The sequence below is a fragment of the Thermobia domestica genome, chromosome 8 (genome assembly GCF_964235325.1).
Source record: "Thermobia domestica chromosome 8, izTheDome1.hap1.1, whole genome shotgun sequence".
Classification (NCBI taxonomy): Eukaryota; Metazoa; Arthropoda; class Insecta; order Zygentoma; family Lepismatidae; genus Thermobia; species Thermobia domestica.
The window spans coordinates 205,973,866-205,993,210 of NC_137461.1; the positions used below are offsets into that span (position 1 = coordinate 205,973,866).

General features: G+C 35.9%; 1 protein-coding gene across 1 annotated transcript in view; it reads left to right on the forward strand.

Annotated features, from left to right (window-relative positions):
- The first annotated feature begins 524 nt into the window (after positions 1-524).
- LOC145693420 (protein takeout-like) overlaps positions 525-19,345 on the forward strand; it is a 37,864-nt gene continuing 19,043 nt past the window's right edge. The window contains exons 1-2 of the mRNA XM_081769391.1: positions 525-711; positions 11,697-11,789. Coding sequence (XP_081625517.1) covers positions 642-711; positions 11,697-11,789 — 163 coding nt within the window. The 5' untranslated portion in view covers positions 525-641. The remainder of the gene's footprint in view (positions 712-11,696; positions 11,790-19,345) is intronic.

Here is a 19,345-nt window from a genome sequence, read left to right on the forward strand (position 1 = left end):
TACACTACAAAAGCCATGTCTAGAAAATGCAAATGAGCCTAATAAAAAACTCCCACGTGGAGTAACAAACGTTTACAAGCACGGAAAATCCTTACGAGTCAACAAGACAAAACACACGCGTCGCAATTAAACAGTGAAGGATAGTATGAATAGGTGTGATTCGTAAAACCCAACCTTGATGAGGAATTATGCAAAGGTTTTCCCTTTCAAAACACTAGGAGCTGTTTGAAGAAAGAGTTTTCAATGCAATTTATTCATTGGCACTTTTCACTAGAACATGTATTATCACGTACTTCACCATTTAACACCATTTAGTATGATGCAAGCTGATTTCTTAGAATTAAACAAAATTCAGTAAAAAAATATGAACAATGTCAAATGATAAAAAAAGAATAAAATTGGATATGAAAAATTATTGTTCTTATTGAAAACAAAAACAACGTTTGTTATACATAAACAATTGGCACCAGTTGCTGGATCCTTGAAGAAAGTACTCAAAAAGCATACAAAGGTTGAGTCTGACCCTTCTTTCCAACTGGCGTGAGTGCAGATATAGGTCTGAGCAGTTGTAAGGTGTGCTAAGAAGTTTAGTAGTTGACAGAAGTATTCAGAATCTTTATGTAGTGCTATCTCGAGCTACAATGAAAAGTACGATTGTGATTATTTTCCTTTGCTCTCTCTGGAAATTCTCGACGACAGCAAATTCAAAACGTGAGTTCCATTTCTGTCTCATTTTGTCCTCTACTTTGTGTAGAATAGCATCAGATATATTTTAAGGATTTTCGCCACACGTTTAACAAAGCAGTTTCAAGATTCTAAAAAAATACTTGTAATTTACAACAACAAAGGGTAACAAAGATATACGGTTTGTTGAAATAACGACCAACCAATAATTATAAAGATAATGCTAGTGGGCCTTATAAGATTGAAGCTAATGTTGCTACGTAAGTACATCCATCCGTTACTCCACATGATAAATCTTAAACGAAAGCATTTTTTCAATAGACAGCTAGAGCGATTACGTCGGCTCGTTAGTGCAGTTAATCCGTTAATATCTTCAAATAAATGAAATGAAATTTTTGAGTTTTACGTCCCACGGTTATGCTGGCTAGGCTAAAGGAGACGGTGATGATGAGCAATGAATGAAATGGTGGAATGAAGAAAGTAGGAGGAAACGGGAGAACCCCGAGAAAATCCACGCACACGGTGTTTGTCCACCACAAAGTTCACTTGGCGGGGGCAGGGTTTAAACCCGGGACCCCATGTACCAGAGGTGAACGCTCTACCACTGAGCCACCGCGGCCCCAATATCTTCAAGGATAACGGTGGCTATCCCATATCGTGCATCCCATAACTACAAGGAAATATGTGCTCACGTTAGAATTTTTAAGGTTAAAAGGTAAATGAAATGAACAGAAATGAAAACTTACAGTTTAACGTCCGGTAATTGTGTCCTTTAGGCTAAGGAAGACGATGATCAAGGCAAATGAATAATGATGAAAGAATTGATGGAATTATAAAGTGGGAGGAAATGGGAGTACCCCGACAAAACCCACAGAGACACGATGTTGTCCACCATAAACTTATTTGTTCCGGGATTCAACCAAGGACCTTACCCACCAGAGGTAAGCGCTCTATCATTGATCTACCGTGCTCCCCAAAAGGTAAAATACTTTTGAGGTGAAAAGTTTTTTTTTTCTAATTAACATATGTTTGGTTAAACCTTAAAAAAAATGTTAGCCACTGTCGACCCTAAGTTCATTGGTGACAGTTTTGGTTCCATTTATACCCAAAATGAAACGTATTCTCCCCGTGCGAAGAATAAGTATTCTGCTAGTCTTTAATAATAACGAACGGAAGTTTCACATGTTAAATTCTTTAATATATTTGTCGCTGCTCAAATTTACGCACTTGTGCGGTGTATGTGTGTATATGTAAATAAGATCATCTCTCTTTTTGAGTTGTTCGAAAAACATACAAATAATAAAGAGGGAATCTATTAGAAATCAGAAAACAGTAAAATTAGAGATAAGATGTAAGAGTGCAGTGGTTGAAAATGGACGTTCCTTTTCCAGCTCCCGCCGCGTGTGAAGTGCGAGCAGTGATAAAGTTTTTGAATGCACAGGGCATAGCACCAATCGAAATCCATCGTCAGCTGTGCCAGATCCATGGACCTAACGGCATAAGCAAGCAGTTCCTGCAGATTTTCCGCTCCTTATTGCACACCAGTCACGGAGTGCCTGTTGATCAAGAAGTTTTGTGTTGAAGCAACTGATCCTAGAGCACAAAGCAAGGTGCACAGGGTCAGCATTGACATTTTTGCAACGATACAGCTGACGATGGATTTCAATCGGTGCTATGTCCTGTGCATTCAAAAACTTTATCAATGCTCGCACTTCACACGTGGCGAGAGCTGGAATAGGAACGTCCATTTTCAACCACTGCCACGACGCTACTGAGAAAACTAAGGAAGTTCTGCTAGCGCATGCGCCATGTTAGGACCTTACTCTCTCACGTACACGCAGTCGCTTCGCGCAACATAAGGTTTCCTAGCTATAAGACGCGTGGGAAACTTACTTTCTGGATGCGCCTCGTACATTAATCATGGAAACTACAACGAATTTTAGTTCAACATAAGACAAGTGAATTAATTCGTTAAGAGTATAACTTACCTTGATTGCAATGGCTATTCACGCAAAATAGAAAAAAGAAAGAAACGAAAAGATCAATTCAACATTTTCTACTTTGTTGAAATTAAAATTGCAGTGGAAGGTGTCATCTTTTGTGTTATTGCAGAATTTTAGGATAATACGAAAAAAGTAAAGTATATATATATATATATATATATATATATATATAATGTACGAAAAAGTAAAATATAAAATATAAATACACCCCCTTAAATTTTTGAACACCCTTCTGATTTCGACATCCTGGAGGAAACCCTGATCGCAAGTGTTTCTTCTGCTGACATTTTTTTGCAGAATTCCTGCAGAAAATTTTTTACTCACAAAAGCTCATTGCAGAAAGATAAAGAAATTTCTGCCATCGGGCATGGGCACCCTTGAGTGTCTGTACTTGGAATATTTTATAGTCGATAATCAGTGGCGTATTTAGGGGGGCTTCCGGGCTTAAGCCCCCCGAAATCTTACTTACTATAGTAAAGTATACGAAATATCTTGCAGAATTTTCACATTTTCAGGCAAAGCTTCCCCCCCCCCCGAAAGTTAGCAAAGCCCCCGAAACAAAATCGTAAATACGCCACTGTCGATAATATTAGTGCTAATAATAATAGTTAAAATTTACTCTGTGAAATAAAAATGAAGTACAAAGGGTTAATGGTGATTTTGGTGTTGGCTATTTCACTCATTCGAGTTGCTTCTCAAGTTTCTTCACGACAGTGGAATGTCAACAAGATCTGAAGAAAGCCAGAGACGGTAGCGTGGTCCTGTGAGCCAGTTCTATTGGAGGCGAGATGGTGTGGTGAAGAACGGTCTATATTGTGAAGGTTGATTTTGCTCGATAGTCTGTGCACACCCGACAACTGCACAGAATTTAAACCCCGACCGTGGTTTCAGGCTCACGTTAACCTTATAGTCTGGTCTCTTAACAACAAAAATGGCTCGGATCGTGACAGACCGGACACAAGTATGAAACTTCGCAGACTGAAAGTACTTCGGTATTCAATTCGTTTTACGGTCGGGTGCCAAAATTTCCTGGCCGCCATTTTGAAATATGCCGCCATATTGGATTTTAGTGTTGTTCTCTTAAAAGATCATTATCTCGGTAACCAATGGTCCGATTTTGATTATTCTTTTTCTAAATTATAAGTTAAGCCCGAATGTAATCGATTATAACAGTAATGAAGACAAGGAAATGTGATACAAACGAGAAAAATAGAAATATTTAAGATTTTATGAAACATATTTACATATGAATGAGTTTTTCTTCAAAATGGTCCATCTTATGAAAGCATGTACCCCATAACATTTGAAAGAACATATAAAGAGCTTCAATTTGATGTATAATACGTTAAAATGCGATGAAAAATAACCGAAATATAGTTAAATTAAGAAATCAGTACAATAGAATACAAGGAGTGTGCAGAGAGTCAACTAGACGAAACTTGGTGTTATGTGATAACAAGCATGCTCGGAACCTGGCAAATTAATATTTTTTCTCCAATTTTGTGATTTTTTATTTAAATCAATATTATTTACATTATTACTATTGTTATTAAATGATCATTATACTGTTCATATAAATTATATTATGTAAGACACTAAAAAGCCACATCATAAATACGTCTTTGCATATATGTCAATTTTTAAATTTAACTCTTTCAAACATAATAAATAGCTACTGAAAAACTGAATATTCCAAATCAAAATGCTAACAAAGTGACACAAATTAATAACATCCAATCGCCTATTCCACAAAGAAAAAAATACTTCTTAGTCACATTGCTGTTCATCACAGGAGCTTCCGCAGCAGCAAAAATCTGTATATTGAACACCATTCGTTGAACATACGCACTGTTTTGAGCAAAGAGAAAGAGCTTTGCAGCCATACTTTAGCAATTCTCTTGAACTTTTAGAAACTTCTGGTTTGGTCATCCATAAGGGCTTCCACGATCCACCTTCTTTCATCTAGCCGAAGTTTTCTGGACTTGAAAATATTCAGTAGTTCAGACTTGTTTGAAGACAGTAAAAGTTTCTCGTGATCAATAATGATAGCCAACTACGATTTTCATGAGAAAAAGAGTTGCAGATCACCCTCACGCGGTTTGCATGACATATACAGCCCACTGAACAAACTGTAATTATTTCTCAATTCATCTATCTTCTGTTCAGATGATCTCCTACCCTTCTTTAAGTTTTCTCAAGAAAACAAAAAAATATTCCTTTTTACGGGAGACTAAATTGACTTGCTTTGTTTTACAAACAAAATCTTCATATTGGTTTTTCAATCACTTTTATTACTGCAACAGATTTTGAAGATCCTGTAAGGCATATGCATGTGATGATAGATTCATTACCTGTTACGTATCTAAAATAGGATTTCCTGCAGCAGAAATTGTGTCATGCAATGTTTGACAAAGATTCTTAAAACTTACATCACTTCCAACATAATTTTCGTTATTTATTTCCTCAATGTGTGCAGCACCTTCAAATTCTTTCGTGGGTCTGCATAACTCAGGAGCAGTGAGCATCCACCGTTGAAAAGCACGTGGATTTTTAGTTAATGGCTCCACTGGAGTATCTAACACTTCTGTTATTTTGGTCGAACGGCATGAAACAAAACTTTTGGTTAGTCTTTGAAAACACTCAGTTCTTCTTAAATTCTGTCTTTCCTTTATTTAAACTCTTCATGTCCCTGAGATGCACAAATAGAGGCAGAAGATGCTTCAACACAGTTACATATAATAGGAAGTTCCTTTGTCGGTGAGCTCTAACAAATATCAAAATTAGAAGTTCCAATTCCAGTACAAGATCCCAATACGAAAGCATAGATCTTTTCTATATAATTCCTTCCCGCCACTGTTTGAATTCTTGTTTACAGTTTCTGGATTCTTGTTCTGTATGAAACCCTACCATTTGAAGAAAGCCTAGAACTACAGCTGGTTTCTGCTAGGCTCTTCTGGTTCTGGTTAGGTGTGAGCAGTCCAGGAATGAATCAGCTGACTCTGAACCTGCTACTCCGGCCTCAGCTAAGGACGATGTCTATCCAGTACCATTTAGTATGTGGCCTAACACTCTTCAAAGGGTCATTTCTATATGTAGTCCACCAAACATATCGATAGAACTTCTCCACAGTATGAATCGAACCATCTCCACTTTATTTGTTTTGCTATTGCAAAGAGACGCTGGTCAAGGAAAATAACCTGTATTTGATTAGGATTACATCGATCAGTAATTTTCTTTATGATAGACACATATGATTCACCATTGAAAGAGACATCGCTTTTCAGTAAAAATTGGCAACATGACGTTGGTACCTTTAGTAGAACGTACACTTCCTGATTAAGTCAAATTATACTCTGCCCACAAGCATTTATTTTCACCTAGCGGAGAATTTCTTTCAACCAACTGTCTCTCTTTCTAAAGTACTTCTTCGAGCCCTGACCGTATTTGTTCTTGAAAAGTAATAGGAACTTGGAGTTTGTCTAAATCACATGATGATACTGATGGCACAATAGCATAGATATCTGGTAATAAGTAATCTTCTACTGATGAAGACACTTTAATTTGCATTGGGGGTAAACAGGGTTGGAATCGGAAGGCAATTGGAATACGTTAATACTTGTTCCATGGAAAGATCCTGTCGAAGTAGTTGATGATGTGTTGTGGTCTAAATTGTCCAATGCACCGATGGTGTACACATTAGTCATTAATGGAAAGGGGCACACAAGACCCTCTAATTTGTAACGTCTGCATGTCACTGCTGCTATCTGATCTTCAATTTGGATCACGCGATTATATGTTACAAAAATGTCTAAGTTATGTAAATTACTGACAATCTTTTTCTAGCAAGTAAGAGTATGTATCTGTAAACCTACATATAGTGGGGCGGCGGTTCATGAGATATGTTGTGCCTTTTTTTTCGTGGTGCTAATCTTCTGTTCTTAAAATTAAAATATATTAATTGACTTATTGTTAGAGCAGTTTGAGGACATGTTATAAAAATTTCTTCTATGTCAGATCCATACAGTAGCAATTGACCGAAATTCTTTAGATTTTCTGGAACACTTTCATCTTGACAGTTTTCTGTAAAGTATCCTGAAAATGTTTGGCACTCCCAGTTTATCATATTTCTTCTTAAAGACTTTGAACACATTGAGAAGGCAAAAATCTCCTCTTCATTTGATCGTTTAGACATGAAATCCTCAAGTAATTTCTAGTGTCCTTTCTTTAAATACCAATAACATTTTGCCATCACTGTTTAGTACAATCAGAAATAAAATGAACGAGGATTCTGTTCTTTAGTCTTGCTTTATTCATTGCTTTTGATAAACCTACCGCTCTCAACTTATATAGACTGTGCAGCTCTGACAAATTGAAAATGAAATGAACATCTTCTATTTTACATTCCAAGTGATCTATGAGTTCAGCAAATACACAAGACTAAAACATCATCATCTTGACTTTCGGTTTCATTTAAAGATCTGTTCTCCCTTTTCCCAACTTCTATACCTATTTTTATACATCCATAAGCACTGTATGTGGTATGTACCCTCCATTGCTACCAAGTCTCCTCCGGAAATTTTATAAAGCAGAAATATATACTGTAATTATTAAGCTATTTCCTTAAGATTTTTGTCAAATGTAAGTGACAGTTTCTTCTAACCCCTTTCTCAGAGTTACAAAAAATATAAACCGGTGGAATTACGTTTCCTCTACTTTCATTTCTCCTCTTACGCTTTGGTTCATTATTTTCTGCTGATTTCTGTTTACTTTTTGTTTTCTATTCTTTTGCGATTTCTCTTTTTAGTTTTGAGGCAACAAACTTCAGTCTGCATTGTTTATGCCACTTCGCTGCATTGTCAATTAGTGTGTTTACTAATTATTCTTTTCCAGTGACAAGTTTTATAGATATCTTCTAAGCTATCGAAATCTTTATAGATCCTCAGGAATTCTGAACAAGAATCGCGTAGAAAACACTTAATAAACACATAATTTCAAATACTGTAAGGAATGATATTTTTCAACTTAAAAGGCACACTACACTTTTAATATGTTCACAGTTACATTATAATAACCAATATTATCTAAAAAAAAAAATATTAAAAAAAGAACTAGCTGTTTATGTCTACATAGAACTACTGCAATGAAAACTCCCATAAGAATACTAAGTAATTATTAAACGTAGTTATTATTAAGTAATCACGACAAGAATAAAAACTAGATAATTTAATGATAAAAAATTTCTGCCAACCACCGCTAAATTTCACAAAGTTGACCGATTACGCAGTCTTCCTATCTGCGCTGGGTTTGTTTTCAAGACTTATATTTCGCCTATTTCTCATCGCATTTTAACGTATTATACATCAAATTAAAGCTCTTTTTATGCTCTTTCAAACGTTATAAGGTACATGCTTTCATAAAATAGGCCATTTTGGAGAAAAACTCATTCATATGTAAATATGTTTCATAAAATCTTAAATATTTCTAATTTTCTCGTTTTTATCATATTTCCTTGTCTTCATTACTGTTATAATCGATTGCATTCGGGCTTAACTTATAATTTAGAAAAAGAATCATCAAAATCGGACCATTAGTTACCGAGATAATGATCTTTTAAGAGAACATCACATAAAATCCAATATGGCGGCATATTTCAAAATGGCGGCCAGAAAATTTTGGCACCCGACCGTAAAACGAATTGAATACCGAAGTACTTTCAGTCTGCCAAGTTTCATACTTGTGTCCGGTCTGTCACGATCCTATCCTTAACAGACCAGTACTTCGGTATTGGTATATTAGTATTGCAAAAGAACGCGATACCATGACAAACGAATGTACTAAGATCTTTTTAACAAAATTGTCGTTCTTCATGTAATTCTAATAATGTTTAATAATAATAATAATAATAATAATAATAATAATAATAATAATAGAGGAAAGTACCTAAATATGGAATACCGTTCCATTTTTTGGCAACTGTAGCCCATCTTACACGATTCTACATATGAAAAAATGTGTGTGCATTCTGTACACATATGGTAATAACTTCTGCCATTTAAAGTCAGTCAATAACAAAAAAGAGACCCCAAAAATAAATGAAAATCAAAACAGTACAAAATTGTTACTCGAAAAAAAGTGCTCTAAATACGGAATACCAGAAAGAACTCTCATGAAATATAGCAGAATGTTTTACATGCTTCTAATATAGGTATGCTAAGTAAAACAAACGAAGTTGCCAATACAAATATTTTAATTGCATGATATAAAGATGCAAATATTCCAAAGATTATTTGAAAAATGCAAAAAATGTAGTAAATCAGCTGTAAGATTAAAAAAAGAAACATAGAAGCAAAGAAGCAAAATTTGCAAGGAGACATTTATATCTTAGAGTTGTAAACTTAGGTAAAAGAAAAAATATTAGATATACTGCCTAGTGTTAGATATGCTGCAAAATGTCCAGTGAAAAATCTATGTCTATTTACAGAAGTCACAGATATAAACACCTTTGTCATATCCAGCACATTCATTGTGAACCTCCGATTGGCACATCATACACATCACCCACTTTTCACCGCCTTTATCTTCAGAAAATTTTGATGAGCAGAAGAGGCACTCAGCGTCTTCTCCTGTCTCTGGTTGATCATTATCGGGAATGCTACTAAACGTTGATGATTGATCATCATATGCGCTGATGGACATGGATGTTTCGGAATCTGAAGTTTCACTTTGGGGACGACTATCATCCCATTTGTTTCGTAACGTACTTTTCGTGCATTTCTTAGTTAATTTTACCTTTTCTTCTGTTGCATTCTTCTGTTTCTTACCCTTGTCTTTTGCACTGTTCTTCATTTTTAATTGTTTTCCACTATCGACAGCTTTTACAGACTTCTCTAACTGATTTTTGTAAGGTGATGAAGTAATTATGACTGCAGAGCCAGCCTTTCTTCCTCGACTGCCTTCTCTCTTCTTCACTGCGGGCATTGGTGATATTTGCCATGGAGTTATACTGCTTCCAGATGATCCACTTGCTGAAGCTTCAATGGTGATTGGATAAGCAGAGGTAGGAAAAAGGTTGTCTGAAGTATATGGGAGAGAAGTGTTTGATATGATTGATATAGAAGGAGGAGGGAGTCCAGGTGAAGGTTCGGAGCGTAGTAGTGGTGTAGGGGGGGGGAAGAGAGATCTCCTGAAGGTTTAAAGCCAGATACTGATCTATATTGGTGTGCGTGCTTTGCTTCAAGAAAGTCACTATCATTGAAAATGTGGGGATTGAGGGGTCAAATTCCCGTCACTCTAAAACCATTAACGGCGTTTGAAGCAGTTTGTGCTTTCATGTACGCTTTTCCAAAGAGTTCTGCTACCTCAAATGCAGAGAGAGGCCGCACATAACCATCTTCTGTCCTAACAGTTCTCATCCAAATCCTGATCTCTTCACTGTAGTACGTTTTTAAGGAACTCATGAAGGTTCTGTCAAGAGGCTGCAGTTTGTACGACGAATGTGGAGGAATACAAAGTATGGAGACATTATTGCTTCTCGCCAAATGTAAAACTTCTAAATTCCTTGAGTGGGCATAATGGCCATCAAGAATGATCAACAGTGGAGATTCTTCAGATGGCCTTGTGTGTTTAATAAAATGTCTGAACCATTCAGTGAAGAGATTACTCTGTACCCACCCAGAAGGATGACACGCTCCAATAAATCCTTCAGGAGCACCGCGCATGAGGTGATTTGACCACTTTTTCCTTGGAAATATTAGCATGGGAGGAACATAAATACCCGTGGCACTCATACACGTTATTACGGTCACTAAAGAGCCTCGTTCTGTAGAGCTAATTGCGCCTATTTGACGTTTTCCTTTGTGTGCAAGAACTTGAGGAACTTTTGATTGAACGACAGTCAGGCCTATCTCATCAACGTTAAATATGCGATCAGCAGAAATGTTCTTATTATCAATCTCCGATTGCAAAAGGTCAAAGAAGTGGGTCACTTTTTCTTTAGAAAAGCCAACGGTTCGATTGTATGACGTTTGTGTCGGTTTTCTGGAAGAAAGTTTTCCCTTGTGTCTCTTCATAAACAATTTCAGCCAAGTTTTTCCTGCAAACTCGTGGCACTTTGAAAACGAGTGTGCAAGTCCATTTTGTTTGGCTAATTGATATGCCATAATTCGCACACCCCTCCGAGTAAGACCAAAAAATCTGTCTTCCATAGCTAACAGGTACTGGACCAATTCCTCCTCCATTCCCGGTGTTAGAATTGGTTTTCTTCCTAGCTTCTTTACAACAGCTTCTTCAGGACTCAATTTAGATGACGCCAAGCGAAAAAGTGTTGTCCAGGTACATTATATATTTTGGCCGCCTTCAAAAATCCCATTTTCTTCTTCCTCACATCGTGAATTGCACTTCTCATTGCGTTGCGGTCCCAAGTCTTCCGTTGTTTATTCATCTGGGAAACGAAACAAAAAGATTGCATAAGACTCTAAATATGGAATACTATTCCATATTTAAAACCTTATGGTATTCCATATTGCAAGCCTCGCCATATTTGTTTTCATAACCACAAAAATGGTACTTAGCCTAGGTACAAAATAATCTAACTTGCATAGCCTATAGCTAGAAAACACTAACTTTCAGCATGATTCACTGTCAATAATTTCAAATTATAATGTGACTAAGAAAATTACTTCTGAACACTCACCTTCGATAATCAACAATTGCGAACATTCACTCCTTGAAGTATTACGTGCAACAAACTGCATACTTCACCACAAACTGACCAGAAACGCATGACAGGGTACATAGTCAAGCGTCTCCGGGCACCTTCACGAGAGTGCACCAGCTACCAGGGTAGATACGAAGGTATTCCATATTCTCAACCCTATTCCATATTTAGGTACTTTCCTCTAATAATAATAATAATAATAATAATAATAATAATAATAATAATAATAATAATAATAATAATAATAATAATAATAATAATAATAATAATATAATTTTTCTTTTAAATTTCAGCTGATTATATAAAATCATGCAACAGAAATGATGCAGATGTAAATGAATGTTTGAAAAATGCTATTAACGATGCAATTCCTCGTTTTGCTAAAGGTAAGTTTTCTATTTTCTGTTTTATAGCTTAGTTAACTGCATTAAATGGTTACATGACGTAAAATTTCTTAAACAAACGAAAACAAAAAAGAAAAAAGAAAAGAAATAACAGCAATTACATCATAAACCATAATTAGATATGTGTTCAATAAGATAAGCAAGATAACTTGGATGTCATATCAGTAGGTATACAATAAAGTTTCGAATTTCATCGGGATAGCCCTACTTGAGACTGAAAGGTCTATGCATATTATTTGCACATTATTAATTGTTAACTTCAATGTTACTAATAGACAACGTAGGTTAGAAATAATTTCTTTTCAGATAGAACTTCCAACTGAGTCAAAAATTTGAATCTCGAAATCGAAATGTCTTTTCTGATAAAGAGAAGTGCTAAAGTTAAACAAATTTTTAGAACGCAGTTCATGCGACTAAAAAGTGTCGTACAGAAAGTCATGCCTGCTTTACGCTTACGCAGGGTCGGGTTTAATGTTTTGCTGCCCCTAGGCCGAAAAGTGCTTGTCGCACCTCACCCTGACGTACACAATTTTAACGCGATAGAAGATTTAAAAAAAAAAAAAAAAAAAACTTTATTTCATGCATATCTTTCTTTCAATGCTATTTAGAAAAGAAATTTTTAATGAATTTTGGTATGGTGATAGCGTGTTGTGAGAAGCACATGCACAGAAGCGCTTCGCACACCAACACAAAGTTTTCGCTCTCACCTCTACGCAACTGTACTGCAAAATTTCATTCAACTTCAACCATTCATATAGTTGGAGTCAATAGATTCGTTAAAGGAATTATTTGAAGGACGTTTACTCTGACTTTAATAATGTTTATTATTATTATTCAACTTTCGCCATTTTTCGTCTCGATTATTAAGTTTTCGTCCAACGTGCGCTCCAGATCCGGGCCTAGTGTTAGATCCGGCCCTCCTCGTATGTCTCACTTACGTGAAATAATCAACAAATTATATGACATTTGAACTGAAAAAGAAAATTGTCTAAAGGTTTGAAATCATTCTTCCTTTCAAGAAGTTTCTTAGGGCCTGCACAGTGTTCTTCCAGCAGTCTCAACATTTCTAAAAACATTTCTGGAAGTCCTCGTGAGCACATATGTTCATATCACCTAATACCGCTTCGTAATACAAATTAGGGCCCTTCAGGCATGCTTTGAGGTTTAGAATCCCTTTCAAGATTGAGGCAATATGAGACAGGTGTGCACCTACAGCTGAAGATGGAATTCAAACAACCGTAATGCGTTCAAATTTTGTAGTGCTGTCGCACCGAAAATCGGACTACATACACGAAGGCGTGTGTGCTACCCACTAGATTACCAGGATGGTGTCCTTCAGGGATATGGAAATGCCAAACATCACAAGGAAGACCAGAACCAAAGAAATATTATATGTTTGACCAAAGCAGAATGAATCAGGAAGTTGTACATTTATTCTGAATTGTTTTCGAGCCTACAGCATCAGGAAGGCGACGATAGATCTCTAGAAAGTACTATTTAGTAATATTTCCCTCTTGTAGCACGTAGCACTATTTCACGGAAGACGAAGAAACATATCAACATAACACTGACTTTCTTCTTGGCCACAGGTATAACAGCATTGTTTTTGAAAGCCTATTGGAACTTCTATTTGAATATTATGGAATATTTAGACAAAATTTAATGCAATGTCACTACCTAAGTGGTAGCGTCATTCTACCATAGTAAAAATCCGATGGGTAGCCTACTCACTACAATCACAGGCAGGTGGCCGCGGTGGCTCAGTGGTAGAGCGTTCACCGCTGGTGCTTGGGGTCTCGGATTCGATCACAGCCCCCCAACTGAACTTAGTGGTGGACAAACATCGTGTGCGTGGGTTTTCTAGGGGCTCTCCCGTTTCCTCCCACTTTCTTCATTCCATCATTTCATTCATTACTCACCATCATCGTCTTCTTTAGCCTAACCGGCATAACCGTGAGACGTAAAACTTAAAGATACAATCACAGGCTGCATATGGCTACTTAAAGTATTACCTTAGAAGAAGAAGAAGTGGAATGTTCTGCTAGTATCGTATATACGTAATTGCTTAGAAAGAGATAGATATCTGATATTATGTAAGGTGTGATTCACGTAATATTGTGGAATGGTCGGAAAAGTATTATAGAGCTGTAATATTCGGGATTAAAGTTCTGAGTGGGCGCACGACAGAGCTGTTTTTATTGGCGTGCTAATCTTAGGTTAGATTAACGATTAGTAAGTATGAGCCACCGATAGAGCCCAGGTTGAAGTATGTTGCATTTATCTTCCAAAGACGTAGAGCTTAATGTTTCAAACAATTTAATTTCAACAGATTGGCGAACGAGGTCCAGAGGATTCAAGAAAGCAAAATGGCAGAAATAAGACAATAATATTGTGAATACATGATTTTGAGTATTTCGATCCAGATAGCGAAGATAATGAAGCTTATATGTAATGCTTGTACAATTATTGTGCGAATGACGTTCCAGATAAGAAGAGAGTGTCAGTGTTGATCTCAGTGATGGACAGGAAGGTCTATGAAAGATAAGACAAAGGAATTCAAGAAAGTAGCATCTAATAAATATTTAGCTTTGGTAGAGTAAATGAGACAATCCAGCCAACCAACAAATATAAGGTTGTCTAAAGAATATTGAGGCTTTGGAGGTCAAAATTTAGAATACATTTATCGTGGTTTGAAAATAACATTATGAAAACACATATACACCATTTTGTTCAATGGCCTTCTGCCATTTTTCTAGGAACACTATAATCCCGTCACTATGTAACTTCTGTTGTATCTGATTTTTTAAAAAAAAAAAAGATTTACAGGCCTCTTTTGAAACTAACTTAACACCATTCAAGGGGTTTTGCAGAGACCGAAACAAACGATAGCCTAACGGTGCCAGATCCGGGCTATACGATAGATGCATGAAAACCTCTCAACCATGTTCTCTAAATTTCTGACAGGTCGTTAAATGTATGTGTGTGTGTGTGTGTGTGCTCTGGCGTTGTCGGTGAGGTATGCGACACCCTTTCTGTTATCCAGTTCCGGACGTTTCCTTTCAATTGCTAATTGTCGACATTACAGACCCGAGCGTATCGTTCTGTCCGGCGGAAGCAGTTTGTGGTGAACAATGCACTTCCAATTCCACCAAACGCACACCATTACCGCCCTGAGCGTTAATGTGTCCTTTGCAACAGACTGTGGAATTTTTCCTCATTTCGACCACGATCTTTTTCCTACATTGTTGTAGATTATCCACTTTTCTTCACTCGTGATTAACCGCTTCAGAAATGTCTAGAGGTCGTTACGTTTCAGTAGATATTCGTAGAGGAAATTATATCGAGTAAATGTTTATGAATAAGGTCATATGGCACCAAAACGCCGAACATCTATTTGTAACCACCTTTCTCTTAATGGTTTAATAGTGTTTGGTGATGGATGTTTATGTCATTTGCAGTGCCATGACCAGGCCCGTATAAGAAGATGCGTTATAACGAGTACCGACCATAAAAAGTAAAATGTTAGAAATGCGGAGCAGTACCTAAAGTATAGTGTCTCGCATATAGGATGAAATGTTACAAATGTTGAGGTTATAATCTCTTTGTGATGAAATGTGATAAAAGGAGAAGGAGGACATTTCAGGAACAGATGGCATTATAGAATGATGTGACAGACGATATTGGCTCAAGGAAATATGAAGCGAGTCAACAAAGACAGAAAGCACTATGAGAAACAAGCTAGAAACCAACGTGAAAAGATGAGAAAGAAGAAGATGAAACGAAGATTAAGATTATAAATTCGATAGAAAGTTAAGAGACAGTACAATACATGCACTGATAACAGTGACCAAGAGGAGAGATGAAAGAGAAATAAAGAAGGCAAGACAAAGAAGTACAGTAGAAGGAAAGACGAAGTGGGTTGAAACTAGAGTAAATTAAGGAACCTGAGAAGGAAGAAGATAGAAAGGGAACAGAATTTTATGCATGTTCAAGAAAGGATTAGAAGTATCAAGATTTAATACGATTAGAGCGGGAAAGGAAAAGAAAGTAGCAGGGGAGAGACTGAGATTTAAAGTGAATAAGAAATGGTAGAATTTGATTTCAGCTTAGTGTCCCTTTCAGCAGCCAGGCCTTATAAGACGTGGATCTACAACTTAACGTCGTGGGATCCGAACTACATGAGCTCTCTCCGAGAATCGAAAACGGGTCTTCCACCTCAAAGCCGCGTACACTAACCACTTAGCCACGAGGGAGCTATGGTAGAATTTAAGATAGATATCAGAGCAGCCAATACCGTAATGTCATATCAGACATATCAAAGAAAATTTGATAACATATAATTGTTACCTACGAAGAGTCGGATCTTTTAGGCGAATGGGTTAGAACTAAAACTAATGGGGGAGATCAAAATAGGTTCTTAATGTACGAAAGAAAGCATTTGCAATATCGATTTTAATAGTAATTGACTCAATTACAATGCCTATACTTGGAAGAGATTGGTTAAACCAACTACAACCAGGTTGGAGGAAGATAATGAATGGATTACAAACAGTTATTCGTGAACAGAAAAACCAGAATCACGGAAAGGTAATAAGAGCTATGAAAAACAAAGAAACTACCACGATAACCAGATTAGAAGAGGCGATGGAAAGTATCTAGAAAGAGGAAGAAAGGGAAAGAAGACGTCGTGAGAAAGTGAAGGACAAAAAGAGCTGTAATAACATTGCGTTAAAAGAATATTGGGATTGAGTATAGCCCGCTCCCCCCCCCCCCAGTGATTTTTAACGAATCATTGTGATTCTAACGATTCATACTAGTTCATAATGAATCGGAATCGCATGTTATAAAGATTTAAAATGTAAATCTTGTGGTAGGGAAGTTTTAGTATAAGTAGTAGTAGTAACAGTAGCAGTAGTAGTTAGTAGGAATAGTAGTAGTAGTAGTAGTGGTAGTTAGTAGCAATAGTAGTAGTAGTAGTAGGAACGGGTTAGAAGCCCCGCAGGGGTTGGTTGGGTTCTGTTCTCGATATAAGTAGTAGTAGTGACTTTCAGTTCCGGTGACAAAGAACTGGGGGGAGCGGGCTATACACAAGCCGAATATTGTACATGATAACTTAAAAGTGTGAGTTAAGGAGTAGAATGAGTGTTTAGAAAAAGAGATTCCAACATATTATTGTGTGACTCGTGTAATATTATGGAATAGTCGGAATCGGAAAAATTATTACGTAGCTGTATTATTTGGAAATAAAATCGTGAGTGGGCGCACGAAAGAATTGAATTATTTTCAGTTTAATGTCCCTTTCAGCAGCGCGGCTATATGAGACGTGGATCTACTGTTTAAGGTGAAATTCGAACCACATGAGCTCCCTTCGGGAATCGAAACCGTGTCTCCCGAGCCAAAGGCGCGTACGCTAACTGCTTAGCCACCACACGACAGTATTGTTTTTATTGAAGTGTTAATCTTAGGTTAGATTAACGAATAGTAAGATGAACCCAGGTTGAAATGCCTAATAGAAACTACTGGAGAAGGTTTCAAACAATTTCGTTTCAACACAAACACGTGAGTTTCTTTTAATAATATAAAACAATGATCAAAATTATCGACCCATAGCAATATTATGCACACCAGCAAAAATATTTGAACAAATTTTGTTTGATCGAATTTTAAAGCATGTCAAACCACATATTTCGGAGTTTCTACATGGGTTTTACCCAGGCAGATCTACAATGACAAATTTAATTAATTACGTTCAATACATATATACTATTTTCCATAGGCGTTCATCTGTCCACTCAGTCTATTTTGACTTTTCCAAAACATTTGACAAGATTGATCATACAATACTAATAGATAAACTTGATAAATTTGGATTAAGTTCACAATATATAAAACTCTTTCGATCATACTTTACGGATCGAGTGCAATATGTGATGTACAATTTAAGTCGGTAGAATATAGATGTAATACTGGAGTACCTCAAGGATCCAACCTTAGACCTCTTCTTTTTATATTGTATATTAATGATATTGTTAAATATGCCAACTGCCTAATGTACGCAGATGACATTAAATTATTCATCGAAATAAATAACCAAAGAGATAGCCTATGTCTACAACAAGACATTGATGAATTGTATAACTGGTCATCAAATTTAATGTTAAGAAGTGTAATTATATTGTATTTAGTAACATTAAGCATAGTCCGGAAGTTTAATATACAATTAATGAACAGTTAGTTCAGAGGGCAAGTTATAGTAAGAACTTGGGTGTAATATTAGATTCAAAACTTATATTTAACAATCACGTGGATTATATAGTAAAACGTGCATACAAACAGTTAGGTTTTATTATCAGAAACGCTGCAAACTTTAGAACTATTGATTCTAGTAAAGCTTTATTTAATAGTCTAGTAAGAAGTAAATTGGAATGCGGAACCTTAATATGGAAAACTTCTACATTCTCCCATTCCAATAAAATAGAAGCAGTTCAGAAACGTTTTCTAAGTTATTTATATTTCCAGAAATACCACATCTCAGCTATAAGACATAGAATATCATACTAACATTTGCTAAATGAATTTGATTATACTAAATTATCTAATAGATAAAAATAAATGAACAAATATTTTTATACAAATTAGTAAAAGGTATATACGATAACAGTTCGTCCCTGGGACTATTAAAATTTAACGCAAAAATGGTTAATACTCGACAGAGGTACTTATTATTATATGATACACCTAGAACGGAGCATTACGGAAGTTCACCATTGATTCGAATATGCAAAGCATATAATATTATATCACAGAAATTGCCGTATTTAGATTTTAGTATGTCATTTCGAACCTATTGTGAATTGTTGCGATAAAATGTTTTATGAATTCCTAAAAAGTATATTCACATGTTTGTGTATAAGGGTATTAATTAAATGTATTTTTGTTACTGTAGCTATTTCAGTGTTAAATAGTTTGTTAGAAAATTAATTGTATATATTTATCTATATTCTTATTACTTTTTTATTATTTTTCTTTTAAATCTATTACAATAGTAAACTTGTAAAAAAATGTTCAGGTCTTCTGTAATTAGAGAATATATTCTCTGTTGAAGACAATAAATAAATAAATAAATAAATAAATAAAATCAATTTACAAACTATAGTGATGCAATATTGAGATGGAAATGATAGATGTACCGGTTTTGGTAGGAGGATATGGGTGATGAAACCTATAGGAGCGATGAATACATTTTTAAAATGTTGGTACCTGTTAGTTTTTTTCTTGATGAGGGATCCAATATTGAAACCGGAAAAGATTAAATCTACCACTTCCGGTTTCAATACTGGATAAAGGCAGAGATGGAACCTCGTCTTCTTTAAATTCTGCCTAGTCTTACCATAAATACTGTCCCAAAATTTTATATGTACACACAAAATGGGTAGATATATGTTAATATCCTAATAACATGAGTTACATGGATGCCTTATGAATCAAAATCACAAATAATTATTCAAAATGACCACCATTAGCATGCACACAGCCTT